The following is a 15,825-nucleotide window of genomic DNA, read 5'->3' on the forward strand; positions in this document are numbered from 1 at the left end:
TATAATTGCAGCAAAGCCGCAATTTGCACGACTTCTTTTTGACGAAGAGCACGGGTGCAGACACTGGCGAGGACGAGGGCCGGATGAAACCGCGAGCCAAATTCTTCTCCAGAAAGTCCCGCAATGCAGCCAACTCGGGGTCCGACATGGAGTACAAATGCCCCACTGGGAGAGGCGCATCAGGGACTAAATCAATGGGGCAGTCATAGGGCCTGTGCAGGGGTAATTTCCGCCTCTGTCTCGCTGAACACATCAGCAAAGTCGGACAGTTCGGGAGGCAAGGAAACCCCTGGGGAACCCTCCACCTGGCCAGCACAGATATGGCGGGAGTGGTCCACGCACTGCAAGCTTGGGAAGGTGACCAAGTTCTGTGACCAATAGATCTGTGGGTCATGCGCCCGGAGCCACGCCAGTCCCAAGACCATGGGGAAATGAGATCTGAGGTGATATAGAACTGGATGGCCTCCACATGGGAACTGATGGCCATACATAATGGTTGCGTGGCTGCCGTAATTGGCCCAGACAGGAGCACTCGACCATCGACAGTCTCCACTAACATGGGCGGATCCACCGGGCACTGGGGAACAGTCCATTTGGCCACAAATGCTGAGTCCATAAAATTTGTGGTGGCCCCAGAGTCAATTAAGGCATGGACTGGAATCCCCTCTGGCTTGCCAGGAATGATCAGACGTGCCTCCAATATCAGATGCCGTGGAGGTCCACAGGCAGCATCGGAAAGACGTCGCTCAGTGTTGTGGGATGCCCGATCTATCACACTGTCTAGATCGGGCTCGGGGCGTTTCCCGACAGAAAAGTAGGGGACTTTCTCGGGGCAGACTCGGTCACTGATGCCTGCTGTCGCTTCTTTGGGCAAAAAGCAGCCAAATGCCCAGGGTCCCCATAGTAAAAACACAACCCCCCCGATCGTCGTCTGTTCATTTCAGTCACCGATAGACGAGACCTGGCGGCACCCAGCTCCATTGGCTCCTCCCTTTGAACTGGGGGCTCACGCACAACAGGGGCTGCAGGGGTCTGTGGGGTGGCACGGCGACTCCTTCGCTGCTGCAACCAAGCATCGACCCACAGGCAGAGATGGATCAGCCCATTCAGGTCTGAGGGAATATCCACACGGGCCAGCTCATCCAACATCTCCTCCGACAATCCATCCTGGAAGGCATCCACAAGCGCAGCCTCATTCCAAGCGGAATCCTGGCTAAGCAGCCAAAAATCGCTGATATAGCCCTGTAGGGGGCGTTGACCCTGCCTCAGAGCTTTCAGGTGTCGAGTAGCAGTCTGCGTCTTAATAGGGTCCTCATACATCAGACGCATATGATCACAAAACCCCACAAAGTTGTCCAACAATGGGCTAGGTTGAGCCAGCAGAGGCGTGCCCCAACGAGCTGCATCACCCGAAAGAAGGCTTAACACAAACCCCACCTTATCCCGGTCAGTGGGGAAATCAGCTGCTCTCACGCTGATAAAGAGCTGGCATTGTCCCAGGAAAGCAGGAAATAGTTCTGGAGTGCCTGTAAATTTATCCGGCATCGCAACTTGGCATTTTCTCCTGGGTGGGGGTGATGGTGGGGGTGCAGCATGAACCTGAGCTTGCAGTTGAGCCACCTGAGCTGCCAGCAAAGTGAGTTGCTGGGTGAGCTGGGCATTCTCAGCATGTAGCTGCTCCATAATAGTAGTAAGGGGTGGGAGGCTGAAGGCAAACTGTTCTGTACCAGCCTGCTACCAGCCCTGCAGAAAAGGCAGGGACAACCCCTTTTACAAGAAGGCAAGAGGCTGGAATTATGCCTGCCAAATTTATTACTACAAAAACAAACGGAACAAGACAAACCAAGAAACAGGAGCTTTAAGAAACATGAACCATCCGAGCAGTTGCCTTCAGCAAACCAGCCCTCCCAGACATTCCCCTTATATAGAGTTCAGGGCGCGGCTTCTCTCTGCCTCCTTCCGAGAAGCCCCATTGCCTTCCTCTGTTTACTCCTAATTGACTGCCTCCTGCATCGGGCGTCCTTGAACAGGGCCAGCTGTGGGTCATTTTCATCCACGCTGTCAGGCTCACACAGCTGGGTCTTTGTGCTGACCAAGTGGGAGGGCCCCCCCTCAGCAAGGTCTTCAACACCCCCCTCCTCCTCCTCTGAGTCGTCCGACCCAACTGCCGAACCCACAGGCTGACCCTGAATCACAACACTTTCCTTCCTTTCTTTCCTCCTTTGTCCCTTCCTCCTTCCCTCCCTCCCTTCCATTGTCCCTCCCACCCTCCCTCAGGTTGCAGGGTGCCTGTTTGTGTGTGTATGGGGAATCCATGGGTTACTATTGTGAGTGGGCAGGAGGGAAACCAAAGTTTTCAATAGGCATGTTACTGTTTATACTCTGAAGGGCAAATATCCCTACCTTTCTTCTTTCCTTCCTTTCTTCCTTCCCTCCCTTTGTCCCTTCCTTCCTTCCCTCCCATTGTCCCTACCTTTCTTCTTCCCTTCCTTTCTTCCCTCCCTCTCTCCCACTGTCCCTACCTTTCTTCTTTCTTTCCTTCCTTCCTTGTTTTTTTTCTTTTAACTTGATCATATTTGAAGAAGTTCTTTTTATTCCTCCACCAACCTTGGTTCATTCTCAGCAGTTCAGAGTTCTGGGCTTCTTCTTTTGTCACCTTTTTGTTTTCCCAGTTCTTCCCTAAGATTTTTTGGGTCACTTCTTCTCTTCTTTTCTCCTCCATTCTCTGAGCAATTGTGCTTTCAATGAGTCCAACTCTCCCACCCCACCTCGTCTCCTTTCCCCATTATTTCCTCTTGCTACCAGGCACTCTTGGTTTAGGAAAACTGCTTTCTGAAGTCCAAGATAGGGAAGTATCAGACACAGTCACGCTTCCATTGCAGTTGCCCTTAAAGTCCCGAAATTGGGCTTATTTTGCTTCCATAAAGATCGTTCTTTCCCATGTGGGCTTTGGCTACCGCAGAAGAGGCGAGGGGCCTTGCTCCTTATCGGAGACGCACAGAGAGAGCCATCAGGTGGGGGCAGAGCCTGGAGGAAACTCTTTGGAGGGAACTCGCTACACGCCCACCCGCCTGCCTCCGCAGCTTCTTCCCCGGGCACTTCACGTCGTGCAAAGGGCAATGGGAGAGGAGCGGGCGCAGGGCCAATCAGGAGCCTTGCTAGGGGGCAAGCTGGCATGAAGAGAGAGAGAGACAGTGCTTCTCTGTCTCTCTCTCTCTGCAAATGCTGGAGGACTGGGAGCCGTAGTTGAAGGCTGAAACGCCTTCAGCTGTAACTGCTTGTGTGTGTGTGTGTGTGTGTGAGCAGGGATCAATGCTGCTTTCCAGGTGATAAGTGCTTCTTTGGGGCTCAGCAGATGTGCTGGTATCAGTGCTGCTTTCCAGGTGATTGGTGCTTATTCGGGGCTCAGCAGCTCCAGCTGGAGCCTGGCACTGATCCTGGTGCTTCTGCTGAGCCCTGACTGCCCAGAAGAAGCGCCAAACAGCTGGAAAGCGGCGCTGATCTTTGCTGAGCCCTGGCAGCCCCGAAAAAGCGCCGATCAGCTGCAAAGTGGCCTGATCCTGTCGCTTGAGCCCTGGCAGCCCCAAAAAAGCCCTGATCAGCTGCAAAGAAGCACTGAGCCTTGCTGAGCCCTGGCAGCCCCGAAAAAGCCCCGATCTATGTAAAGCAGCCTGATCCTGGCGCTTGAGCCCTGGCAGCCCCGGAAAAGCCCCGATCAGCTGCAAAGCGGCGCTGATCCTTGTTGAGCCCTGGCAGCCCCAGCACCGGGCCCACACCTCCCTCTCAGCCTCCTCACTGGCCAGGGCTGCCGCCAGGAAGCCATCAACCCGCCAGGAGCTCTCTGTGGACTGGAGACCATCGGCGGAGGTCGAGGCCAGCCGTATGGAGTTGCCAACTGATCGGTGCCTACGGCCAGCCCCGACCTCCCCCGACGGGCTCCAGTCCACAGAGAGCCCCTGGCGGGTCAATGCAGCAAGGCTGGTGCATGGGTGCGATGAGGGGGGAGGAAGGCTATGCCCTGTACCACCAGCCCAGTGATTGCATACCACCAGTGGTACGCATACCACCTGTTGAAAAGCCCTGGTCTAGCTGCTTTGTTAATGGTTGAGAGGCTTACATAATCTTCAGCAGATACATACTGATTTTGAATAGCATTCATATTTCATCGTAGTAACAGATTCTCTTTCCTGGGGTTGAGAAACTGTTTATAACCTTGGTAATTATAGATTGTGTCATATATTAAATGCTGGCATTCTGTTTAGATGGAGATACTCAAAACAGCTGTTCTCTATTGTGTGACAACCACCGTCCTTTTGTCAATGTTGCCTGCAGGTCTCCGTGGAGCCATGGCATTTGCTCTTTCCATCCGGGACACTGCAACGTATGCTCATCAGATGATGTTCTCCACAACCCTACTTATTGTCTTTTTTACTGTCTGGATCGTTGGTGGAGGCACAACACCCATGTTGTCATGGCTAAACATAAGGTATCCAGTCTGAATTTGAACCTACTTGTTCATAACTGACTTTTTTTAAAAAAAATCAAATCAGTATTAACATAGTTATTCAAACTGGAGCCATTTTGGTCTATTGGTTAAGACACCAAGTCAGAAAACAGGAGATTGTGAGTTCAAGTCCTGCCATAGCCACGAAAGCCAGTCGGATGACCTTGCGCCAGTTACTCTCTCTTAGCTCAATACACCTCACAGAGGGGAAAATAGGAGGAAGGCATGTTGGATATCTTTGCCACCTTGATTTATCTGTAAAAATAATAAAGGTATGCTATAAATAAAGAAAATAGTGTAGTTAGTTGCATAGAAAATATATGATCATAATTCATATATTCAGAAGTTTGCTTGCTTTGAAAGGTTCAACTGGTTTTGTGTATGTGTTTTTAAAGGTAAAGAGACACTTTCAAATAGAAGATTGCTTTTGATTGATTACTAGTATGAGGAAAAATTCTAAACCAAGGAGTTACTTATGAATATCAGGCAGGACCAGGATCTAGTTCGCTCATAGCAAAATTCCATTCTTGATTATTTTCATCAACCTTCATTTCAGCAACAAAGTTCTTTGGGATTTATTTTGTCAAATGGTCAGGTGATATCCTTTCCAAACACTTAGAATTTGTTTGGAACTATGGAATCCTTCTCTTTCTTACCCACTTCTGACCTAAATCATATATAAAGGAGTATGCTTCGTAAAGAGACAAGCTCTTAAGATTTGCAGTGTTAATTATCCCTGTTCCCTTCTAATTGAGCTTAGTCTGTCTGTGTGTACAAAATAGAAAATCATTGAAGCTGCAGGACATAAAACAACCCAGAAGATGGCAGTCATGGGCAATTGTAATACAAAGAGAAGGAGGAAAAATCATAACACTATTAGTTGATTAGAGCAGGGCTTTTCAACCTTTTCACCCATTGTACCACTTTTAGGATATGGCAACATCCGAGTACCAACAGTCGCCTAGCAATGTGTCAATAACTTGAGGACCAAAAAAAAAAGGAAAAAAGTGAAGTACAGGTAGTCCTCGACTTACAACAGTTCACTTAGTGACTGTTCGAAATTACAATGGCACTGAAAAAGTGCCCCCCAAGCCACAGCCTAGCAGGACACCTGCCTGCCCGCCCGGCGGTGCTCTTCTTCCTGTCTGAGGTTTTCATTGTTGTGAGCATTTCTGTTGAGGACTGGCAGCGGGGGTGGGTTGGGGGGTGTTTGGTTTTTATTCCCCACCCCTTTGCTGGGTGGTTGCAGGAGGTTTTGGTCACTTCACATGACCCTGGGACACTGTGACCATCATAAATATGAATCAGTTGCCAAGCATCTGATTGTAAATCACAAGACCCTGGAGATGCTGCAACATTCCAGCTGATCGGTGCTTCTTCTGGGCTCAGCAGAAGCGCTGGGATCAGCACTGACCTCCAGCTGGAGCATGGCACTGATCCTGGCTCTTCTGCTGAGCCCTGACAGCCCTGCAGCTCTAGCCATCTCTCGCTCAGGCTTATGCGGTGCTACCACTGGTTCAACTCATTCTTGTTGTGATTCAGGGTCAGCCTGTGGGTTCGGCAGTTGGGTCGGATGATTCAGAGGAGGAGGAGGGGGGTGTTGGAGAGGTTGCTGATGAGAGCCCTCAGCCAGGCCCCTCCCATCTGGTTATGACGCAGACCCAGCTGTGTGAGCCTGACAGCGTGGATGAAGATGACCCACAGCTGGCCCTGTTCAAGGACACCCGACGCAGGAGGCAATCAGGAGTAAACAGAGGAAGGCAATGGAGCACCTCGGAAGGAGGCAGAGATAAGCCACGCCCTAAACTGTTTAAAAGGGGAATGCGTGGGAGGGCTGGTTTGCTGAAGGCAACCGTTTGAATAGCTCCTGTTTCATGGTTCGTGTCTTGTTTTGCTCTGTTTTATGTTAATAAATTTGGCAGGCTTAGTTCCAGCCTCTTGCCGTTTGTAAAGGGGTTGTCCCTGCCTTTTCTGCAGGGCCGGTAGTAGGCTGGTACAGAACAATTCTCTTCCCCCACTAGTATTTTTCTAGGATGGTCATGTACCACCTGCTAGGTGCCAATGTACCACAGTTGGTACCCGTACCACTGGTTGAAAAGCCCTGGGTTAGAGTTTGAGGCAGTGCTAATTGCAGGTAGTCCTCAACATTTGATCACAATTGAGCCCAAAATGTATGTTGTTAAGTGAGAAATTTATTGTGAGTTTTGCCCCATTTTATGATTTTTCTTTCCACATTTGTTAAGTAAATCACTGAAGTTGATAAATTAGTAACACAGTTGTTAAATGAATCTGGCTTTCCCATTCTCTTTGCTTGTTGGGTTGTTGCAATGGTCATAAGTGTGAACGAGCAGTCAAACCTCCAAATGTAAATCACATGACCAGGGGTATGATGCAATGGTCATAAGTGTGAAAAATGGAATTAAGTCACTTTTTTCAGTGCCATTATAACTTTGGACAGACACTAAATGAACTGTTGTAAGTCAAGAACTGCCTTTATTCTCTCTGCAATAGAAGAATATTCCAGTCAAGGTTAATAATACTATGGCACAGTAAGGAACATAGCCGTCACTAGCCTTGCTTGTGGTCATATACAATGTGTAGAGGAGTGATTCTGTTTAGCTGAACTTACAATTAGAGTGTAAGGTGTGATGTCCATTTGAGGATTACTAGTGAAAACAAAGGATAGAAAGTTATGTGCATAGCACATTTACTTGGAAATCTGATACAGTCATTTGTTATCAGGGAAACTTCTAATCTAATACAATTTTTGTGTTTACCTTCTTCAGTTATATATCTTTAGCCATTACTAATGTCCTGTGCAACTTTTGGCTTAACTGCTTTGAAGATTTCTTAAATGTTCTTCATTAGTAAAGAGTGAGCTCTTGTTACAACCCAGTTCATTAGGACAGAGGATTGTATTACATTTAAGTCATGCATAAACATGAGCATTAGCATTCAGTTATCTTTCAGATCTTCTGCTGATAACAGCCTTTATTTATTTATTTATTTATTTATTTATTTATTTTATTACATTTATATCCCACCCTTCTCCGAAGACTCAGGGCGGCTTACAAGCTTAGCAGTAGCCTTCATTCTATGTATATGCCTGCTTGTTAGGGCTTTCACACACACCCCAAGCGGCATTATTACAAAGTCAGCTTATTGCCCCCAACAATCTGGGTCCTCATTTTACCTACCTTGGAAGGATGGAAGGCTGAGTCAACCTTGAGCCTGGTGGGACTCGAACCTGCACTAATTGCAGGCAGCTGGTGTTACTTAAGGAGGCATTAGCCCACTGCTCCACCATTATTTTAGAGAAAATAATGCTTGAATCAGGGTATCTTAAACCACTATGCAGAAAAGAGCTGATCAATTAATTTTGCTTATAGTTCTGAGAAAGGAAATGATGCAGCAGTAAAAATATTTTCTGTGAGAACACTATTTAAAAGAGTTTGTGTTTTTAAAATCAGTAATTCTGAAATGACTTGTTTTTCTTCATTTATACCAGAGAAATTTACTCACTTAGGAGCAGTTCCAAGAATCTCTGCTAAGCACATAATAACACAGTCATTTAATGTGTTTATGTAGTAATAGTATAGGAGAGTGTTGACCAGTTTACAATATTAACATTTCAGACCATGGCTAAAGAACCATTGGTAGGCAATAATTTATTGTGGCTTGCTGTGATTAACTTTACCCAGCTAGAGTATAATTTTGAAATGGATTTACAAACCTGGGCTAGTATGATTTAAAACATTTATGTAGCTGATCATCTTATACTAAATTCTGAGTGGCTTCCAATCAATTAGTTATGGTAAATACTTTGTTTTAACAGATCATTAGAATTATGTGCAGCTATGTGCATGTGCATGCTGCTAGGGACTGAAGGACAGAGTAGATGAGAAAGGGAAAGTAGACAAGCCATTATCATCTTAGTTTCCCTTTATTAGCTGTTATTCTATTTTTTAAAAATCAAATATTTTAGGCTCTAATTTTATGGCTTGAAAATACTGTGTATTTGAATTGAGTCACTGTCTCATATAGTTGATGTATCAGCTGCTAGCACTTGGTTGGATATATAGAAAATTTCTGAAAACTTCTGACAGCTGGAACTTTGAAATTGTTCAAGACAGCCTGGCAAGAATTATTTAGTCAGTGAAGAACTATAGGAAAGACTTGATCCATATTTTGGAAAATGTATTTAGTATTTTTAAAATGAAACATTTCATAATTTTAGTTCTTTCTAAGGCCTCAAGAATGGGATCTTGGATGGACAGTATAATGCCACATAGATTTTGCATTACCCCAGGAACATTGTTCTAGAATTTTGAAAATAAATATAACCTGCTAAATTTTATATGTATATTTCTTTCTATGTAATTGGAATTCTGGTAGCAATTTTATCCATAATGATCTACAAGTGTTGTGTGCAAATGCAAGGACATTTCTCCCTATCTTTCCAATCAGTAAACCTTAATTCAGATATGGCTTCAGAATTGTGTGAGTCAAAACTTATTCCTACTGCATTTTTTCTCCACACACCATTCCTTCAAAGAAAACTTCTTAAAAGGAGGAGGATCGTTCTAGAAATAATGAGATACATTGTAAAGGATTTCAGTGGAAGGGGCACGCACAGTGGTGAAAGATTTAGCTAAGACATCTGATGCAAGTGGAACTTTTCTTGACAAAACACTATTTATTATTTATTTATTTATTTATTTGACTTATATGCCGCCCTATCTCCCGAAAGACTCAGGGCGGCTCACAACAATAAAACAGCTATAAAAAACAGTAATACAAATATTAAAAAAGAATTAAATTACAAAGCCCCATAATTAATTACTAAAACCAATAAGATTAAAACAATATTAAAAAAACCCCATCCTCAGTCCAGGTCGGCCAGTTGGAATTAGAATTACAGCCATAGAAAATGCCACAATATTCCCTTGGTGCCAGATGTTTTCATTGCCATAGAGAAGACGGCTAATATAAGTACTTTCAACTTAAAGTCATTTATTTAGTAACCAAAGTTCCAATGGCACTGAAAAAAGTGACTTACGACCATTTTTCACACTTACAACCAGGGCTTTTTTTCTCATAGAACGCTCAGAACGGAGTTCCGGCACCTTTTTTGGATGGAACCTTGTAGGGTAGGCATGGCGGGTTGTATGACATGTGTGAGTTCCGGCACCTTTTTCTTTTACAAAAAAAGCACTGCTTACAACTGTTGCATTATCCCCATGGTCACATGATAAAAATGTGTACACTTGGCAACTGGCATGTATTTATGATGGTTGTGGTCACCTTTTGTGACCTGACAAGCAAAGTCAGTAGGAAAGCCAAATTTACTTAACAACCATGTTACTAACTTAACTGCAGTGATTCACTTAACAACTGTGGCAAGAAATATCATAAAATGGGACAAAATTCACTTAACAACTGTCTCGCTTAGCAACAGAAGTTTTGGGCTCAATTGTGGCTGTAAATCAAGGACTGTCTGTAATGCACCATCATAGGCAAGAGTTTTCTATTTACTTCAGACAAGATCCTCATCTAAGAATTACATTTTCTTGATTAAAATCCAGTGGCTGATTATAATGTGGCAGCTGGTACATATTTGGATGCAATGCAACTTCGTGACACTTTATGACTCAGGCTTCAGAGTTCAGCAGTCGCACCAAAAATACAGAGAAGGAATGCAACCCATCCTTGCACTGCAGCACAATGTTGTCCTAGCTATATGATTTGTAGAAATAGTTCTCAGTAGTGATAGTTACGACCACTACTGAGCCCAAAATTTCTGCTGATAAGCAAGATAGTTGTTAAATGAGTTGTTAAATGAAGATCGCAAAAGGGGATCACATGACCCTGGGACACTACAGCTGTCTTAAATATGAACCAGTAGCCAAGCATCTGAATTTTTATCACGTGACTGTGGGGATGCTGCAAAGTCATAAATGTGAAAAATGGTCATGTCACTTTTTTCAGTACCGTTGTAACTTTGGACAGTCACTAAATGAACTATTGTAAGTTGAGGACTACCTGTATTTGAATGATCATATGAGGGTCCTTCAACAGTCCAAGCAAATGAGAAAATCATAGAAAAAGCAGAAAAGCTTGGGAAAGTAGGTTGCCACTACAGGAAGCAAGGACCTGGAAAGAAGATGGTAGCATTCCATAAAAACATAAAGAGAAGGACAGAAGTGACTCTGAAAAGAGTAGAAGCAATGCACCTGAGAATGAGAAGAGGAATGATGGGAAAACCTCTCATTATAAGTACCTCTGATTAATTATAATGGTTTTTTATATACATTTCAGCTCAAGTTTTTTTGCTTGCTTAAGAGGGTTGATGGAAGCTTGTAGTGTTTCATCAAGACTTCTAGCTTTTATCTCCATCCTTGCTCTCCACATTCCATTGGCACTGAAATGGGTGGCAGGGAGAGAGGAAAACGAATGAATCCTGGTTATGGATCAAGGACATTTGAAAGAGAAGGTTTGCTTGGTGCCTTTAATTTCTTTTAACTATAATCATAATAATAATTTTTAATTTTCTGAGTTACTTAATATTATTGTCTTTTTTCTTAATGTTTTTTTTATTTTCATACTTGGCACTCCATTAATGATAAAGTAGTCCTAGAAGAAACAACATGGAAAGGCGTTTTTTTTTTTAAAAATGTATAAGTAAATCAATCCCATTTTTGTGCTATACTAGAGTCGGTGAATATATTCCATCGGTGGAAGAGATGAATGAAAGCCACTGGCTGTATTTCAGGTGACCAAACAGAATGACCTTTACCTGGTGCTTGGCTTTCTTCATTTTTCTAACCTCAAGTGTGTGCATCCTTTGTCTGCTGTTGCATGTCTTTCTCTTAATGCTGCAGAAGACTTTTTACCATTCTTATTTTTATTGTAAATTTTACTACATGTGAATTGGAAAAATACTATTATCATTCTCCATGTTGTTCAATCTAGCAACTGAAAAGAGTGCAGAAACTCACAAGCAATCATAAGTTTGTTAGGAGCTAACTCTTTTGCAAATCAGATTGCATTTATTATCTTGTCTCAAAACCCACTTCAACTTCTTTACATTATCTGGCCTTTGCCAAATTGGGCTATTCTTCTAAATCCTGATAAGTGTTATTTTTTTAAACATGTTTGGTGTGAAGAATTTTTCCTTAAATAAGCTAAGTCAATTTGTAGGTAGAAATGGATACTCTAAACAAATGTTTGCCAGAAATGCATTTGGGAATAATAATAATTCAATTGGCAGCCATAGATAAAAGTACATAGGTTGCAGATTTAACTGGTTTTTGAATACCTAAAACTAGATTTTTGGAAAATCTACGTAATGTTCCACTGGTTTGGATTTTCCTATGTCTGTTCATTATTTTTTTGCATTAAATTTTGCATGGGGTTAGTATGGATATTGTACTGAAATTTAAAACCCTGACAATAGAAAGCTTTAGAAACTTAGTTTAGCTTATCCTTCTTGTGAGGAAAACATGAAATAACCAAGTTGTTTGAGCAAACTATAATTTTGTACTGATTATAAATAACTATTATATAAATAAAAACATTGTTTGCTTACCAGGGGAAGATCATCAGAGGGAAGAAGTGGGAGTTAATGATTTTGGAAGGCTGTCTTCCAAATTTTTGCCAAGTGTGTTTCGCAAGCAGGTGGAACAGAGAGAAAGCTCTTTCCATTTTGGACCAATTTATATTGGGGAACACTAGCATTCAGATAACCTGGTTTGAATTATGTAGGATATTGTTACTGCTCAAAGTTTTGGTTATGATCTACAAATAGAACCAGAGTTTTATGGTCCTTGGTTGTGATGTACAAATAAAATCATATCCACCTAGATTCATTGGATACGAGATGGACAGTAAATAAATTTTATAATAAATTAATTTCATAATAAATAAAATTGCTAAAAGTACCCTGAAATTAGAATAGAAGCACAGTAATAACAATTGTTATCTTACCAGACACTTTCTGATACTTTGCATCTTCCCCTAAACAGCTGTAGCTTCTTCCTTAAATATGAGTTCATAGATGTTGCTAGCTTAGGAGGCCCAAACTGTCAAGACCCTGGTCTGAAAAACAGGTTGTGTTTAGTCTTCCTCTCTGCTCTATACACATAAACTGCAGTCTAACCTAGATTAAAATCCATTGCCTGCAGTTGTGTAGAATAAAAGATCCTAACTGTTCCCATGGGCCTTTCCTTGTCAATACAGATTGCCACTCAAGGCCCCAAGAATTAAATTGCCCCATATATCTCCACCCATGAAGCTATGAGCTATGCCATGCAGGGCCACCCAAGACGGACAGGTCATAACAGAGAGTTCTGACAAAATGTGATCCACTGGAGAAGGAAATGGCAACCCACTCAAGTATCTTTGCCATGAAAACCCTATGGACAGTACCAAAAGGCAAAACGATATGACGCTGGAAGATGAGCCCCTCAGGTCGGAAGGCGTCCAATATGCTACTGGGGAAGAGCAGAGGGCTAGTACTAGTAGCGTCAGAAAGAATGAAGCGACTGGGCCAAAGCCGAAAGGACGCTCAGCTGTGGATGTGTCTGGTAGTGAAAGGAAAGTCCGATGCTGTAAAAAAATTTTCTCCATAGGAACTTGGAATGTAAGATCCATGAATCAAGGCAAGCTGGACGTGGTCAAACAAGAGATGACAAGACTGAACATTGATATCTTAGGAATCAGCGAACTAAAATGGACAGGAATGGGTGAATTTAATTCAGATGACCATCAGGTATACTACTGCGGGCAAGAATCTCTCAGAAGAAATGGAGTAGCCTTCATAGTCAATAAAAGAGTAGGAAAAGCAATACTAGGATACAATCCCCAAAATGACAGAATGATCTCAGTTCGAATCCAAGGCAAACCATTCAATATCACAGTAGTCCAAGTCTATGCCCCAACCACCGTTGCTGAAGAGGATGAAATTGACCGGTTCTGTGAAGCCCTACAGCACCTTATAGAACTAAATACAAAAAATGATGTCCTTATCATCATGGGGGATTGGAATGCTAAAATAGGAAGCCAAAAGATAACTGGAATAACAGGCAAGTTTGGCCTTGGAATGCAAAATGAAGCAGGGCACAGGCTGATAGAATTTTGTCAAGAGAATATGATGGTCATAGCAAACACACTTTTCCAACAACCCAAGAGACAGCTCTACACATGGACATCACCAGACGGTCAACACAGAAATCAAATTGACTGTGCTGTGCAGCCAAAGATGGAGAAGTTCTATACAGTCAGTAAAAAGAAGACCAGGAGCTGAATGTGGCTCAGACCATGAGCTTCTCATTGCAAAATTTAGGCTTAAACTGAAGAAAGTAGGGAAAAGTGCTAGGCCACTCAGGTATGAATTAAATCATATCCCTGTTGAATATACAGTAGAGGTGACAAATAGATTTAAGGAATTAGATCTGATAGAGTGCCCGAAGAACTATGGACGGAGGTTCACAACATTGTACAAGAGGTAGCAGCTAAAACCATCCCAAAGAAAAAGAAATGCAAGAAAGCAAAATGGCTACCTGAGGAAGCTTTGCAAATAGCTGAGGAAAGGAGAGAAGTGAAAGGCAAGGGAGAAGAAGAAAGATACACCCAATTGAATGCAGAATTCCAGAGAATAGCTAGAAGAGATAAGAATGCCTTTTTAAATGAACAATGCAAAGAAATAGAAGAAAACAATAGAAAACAATAGAATAGGAAGGACCAGAGATCTCTTCAAGAAAATTGGAGAGATGAAGGGAACATTTCATGCAAAAATGGGCATGAGAAAGGACCAAAATGGCAGGGACCTAACTGAAGCAGAAGAGATTAAGAAGAGTTGGCAAAATTACACAGAAGAACTATACAGAGCACATCATGAGAAAGGCAGGGCCAGATGAATCAAAAGTTGGAATTAAGATTGCCAGGAGAAATATCAACAACCTAAGATATGCAGATGATACCACTCTAATGGCAGAAAGTGAAGAATAACTAAAGAGCCTCTTTTGTGGGTGAAGGAGAGTTCAAAAGTTGGGTTGAAACTAAACATTAAGAAAACCAAGACCATGGCATCTGGCCCTCTCAATTTTTGGCAAATAGATGGGGCAGAAATGGAGGTAGTGACAGATTTTATTTTCCTGGGCTCCAAGATCACTGCAGATAAGGGCTGCAGCCAAGAAATTAAAAGACGCTTGCTCCTGGGGAGGAAAGCAATGGCAAATCTAGACAGCACACTAAAAAGCAGAGACATCACCTTGTCAACAAAAGTGCGTATAGTCAAGGCTATGGTCTTCCCAGTTGCAATGTATGGCAGTGAAAGTTGGACCATAAGAAAGGCTGAGCGCCAAAGAATTGAGGCCTATGAACTCTGGTGCTGGAGAAGACTCCCGCGAGTCCCTTGGACTGCAAGGTGATCAAACCTGTCAGTCCTAGAGGAGATCATCCCTGACTGCTCTTTAGAAGGCCAGATCCTGAAGTTGAAACTCAAATACTTTGGCCACCTAATGAGAAGGAAAGACTCACTGGAGAAGAGCCTAATGCTGGGAAAGGTTGAGGGCAGAGAAGAAGGGGACGACAGAGAATGAGGTGGCTGGATGGAGTCACTGAAGCAGTAGGTGTGAGCCTAAATGGACTCCAGAAGATGGTAGAGGACAGGAAGGCCTGGAGGAACGTTGTCCATGGGGTTGCGATGGGTCGGACACGACTTCGCAGCTAACAACAACAACATATATCTCCATATCAGGGTTGCAAGTCAGGTGAGACTGCCTTGCTTTTCAAAGCAAAGCCACAGAGTTAACCTTGTGTTTCAGTTTCATGTTCAGTAATTTAATTGGGTGGATGGGGAACACTGGAAAGCTGTATTTGGATAAACTGAAGACATGCTTGTTCAAAAGAGTTAGGGGAAATGGGAGTAAAGTTAATAAACAGAAAATCATGGTGGAAAGTTTTTTTTGTTTGTGATGAGTCACCAGAGGAATATAAGATATATTTTAAAATATTTCACTGTATTATAAGTTAAAACATTACTACAAAGAATCCTCTTTCAGTTAAGAATTGCATCAGCCATATTCCTTGCTTTTGCATTTACTTGGCAACAAACTTGCCTTATGTTTGAATTTTTTGTTGGGTTCTAAAGATCACTGATAGGGTGTAATACTGCTGAGTGCTCTTTTCATGCTTACAAGATTTCTACTGCCTTAAAAAAACTACTTGCTTATGGTGTATCTTCCTGCAATGTTGACTGAACTTCTGTCAGCTTTCTATGCAATTGGTTCTTTAGTCTTTATTTCACTTATAATAACTGA

At 42.9% G+C, this 15,825-nt stretch overlaps 1 protein-coding gene across 1 annotated transcript in view; it reads left to right on the forward strand.

Annotated features, from left to right (window-relative positions):
* SLC9A7 (solute carrier family 9 member A7) overlaps positions 1-15,825 on the forward strand; it is a 109,858-nt gene that overhangs the window by 72,429 nt on the left and 21,604 nt on the right. The window contains exons 12-13 of the mRNA XM_083361536.1: positions 4,333-4,486; positions 11,217-11,276. Coding sequence (XP_083217662.1) covers positions 4,333-4,486; positions 11,217-11,276 — 214 coding nt within the window. The remainder of the gene's footprint in view (positions 1-4,332; positions 4,487-11,216; positions 11,277-15,825) is intronic.

The sequence above is a fragment of the Vipera ursinii genome (assembly GCF_947247035.1).
Source record: "Vipera ursinii genome assembly, chromosome: 4".
Lineage (NCBI taxonomy): Eukaryota > Metazoa > Chordata > Lepidosauria > Squamata > Viperidae > Vipera > Vipera ursinii.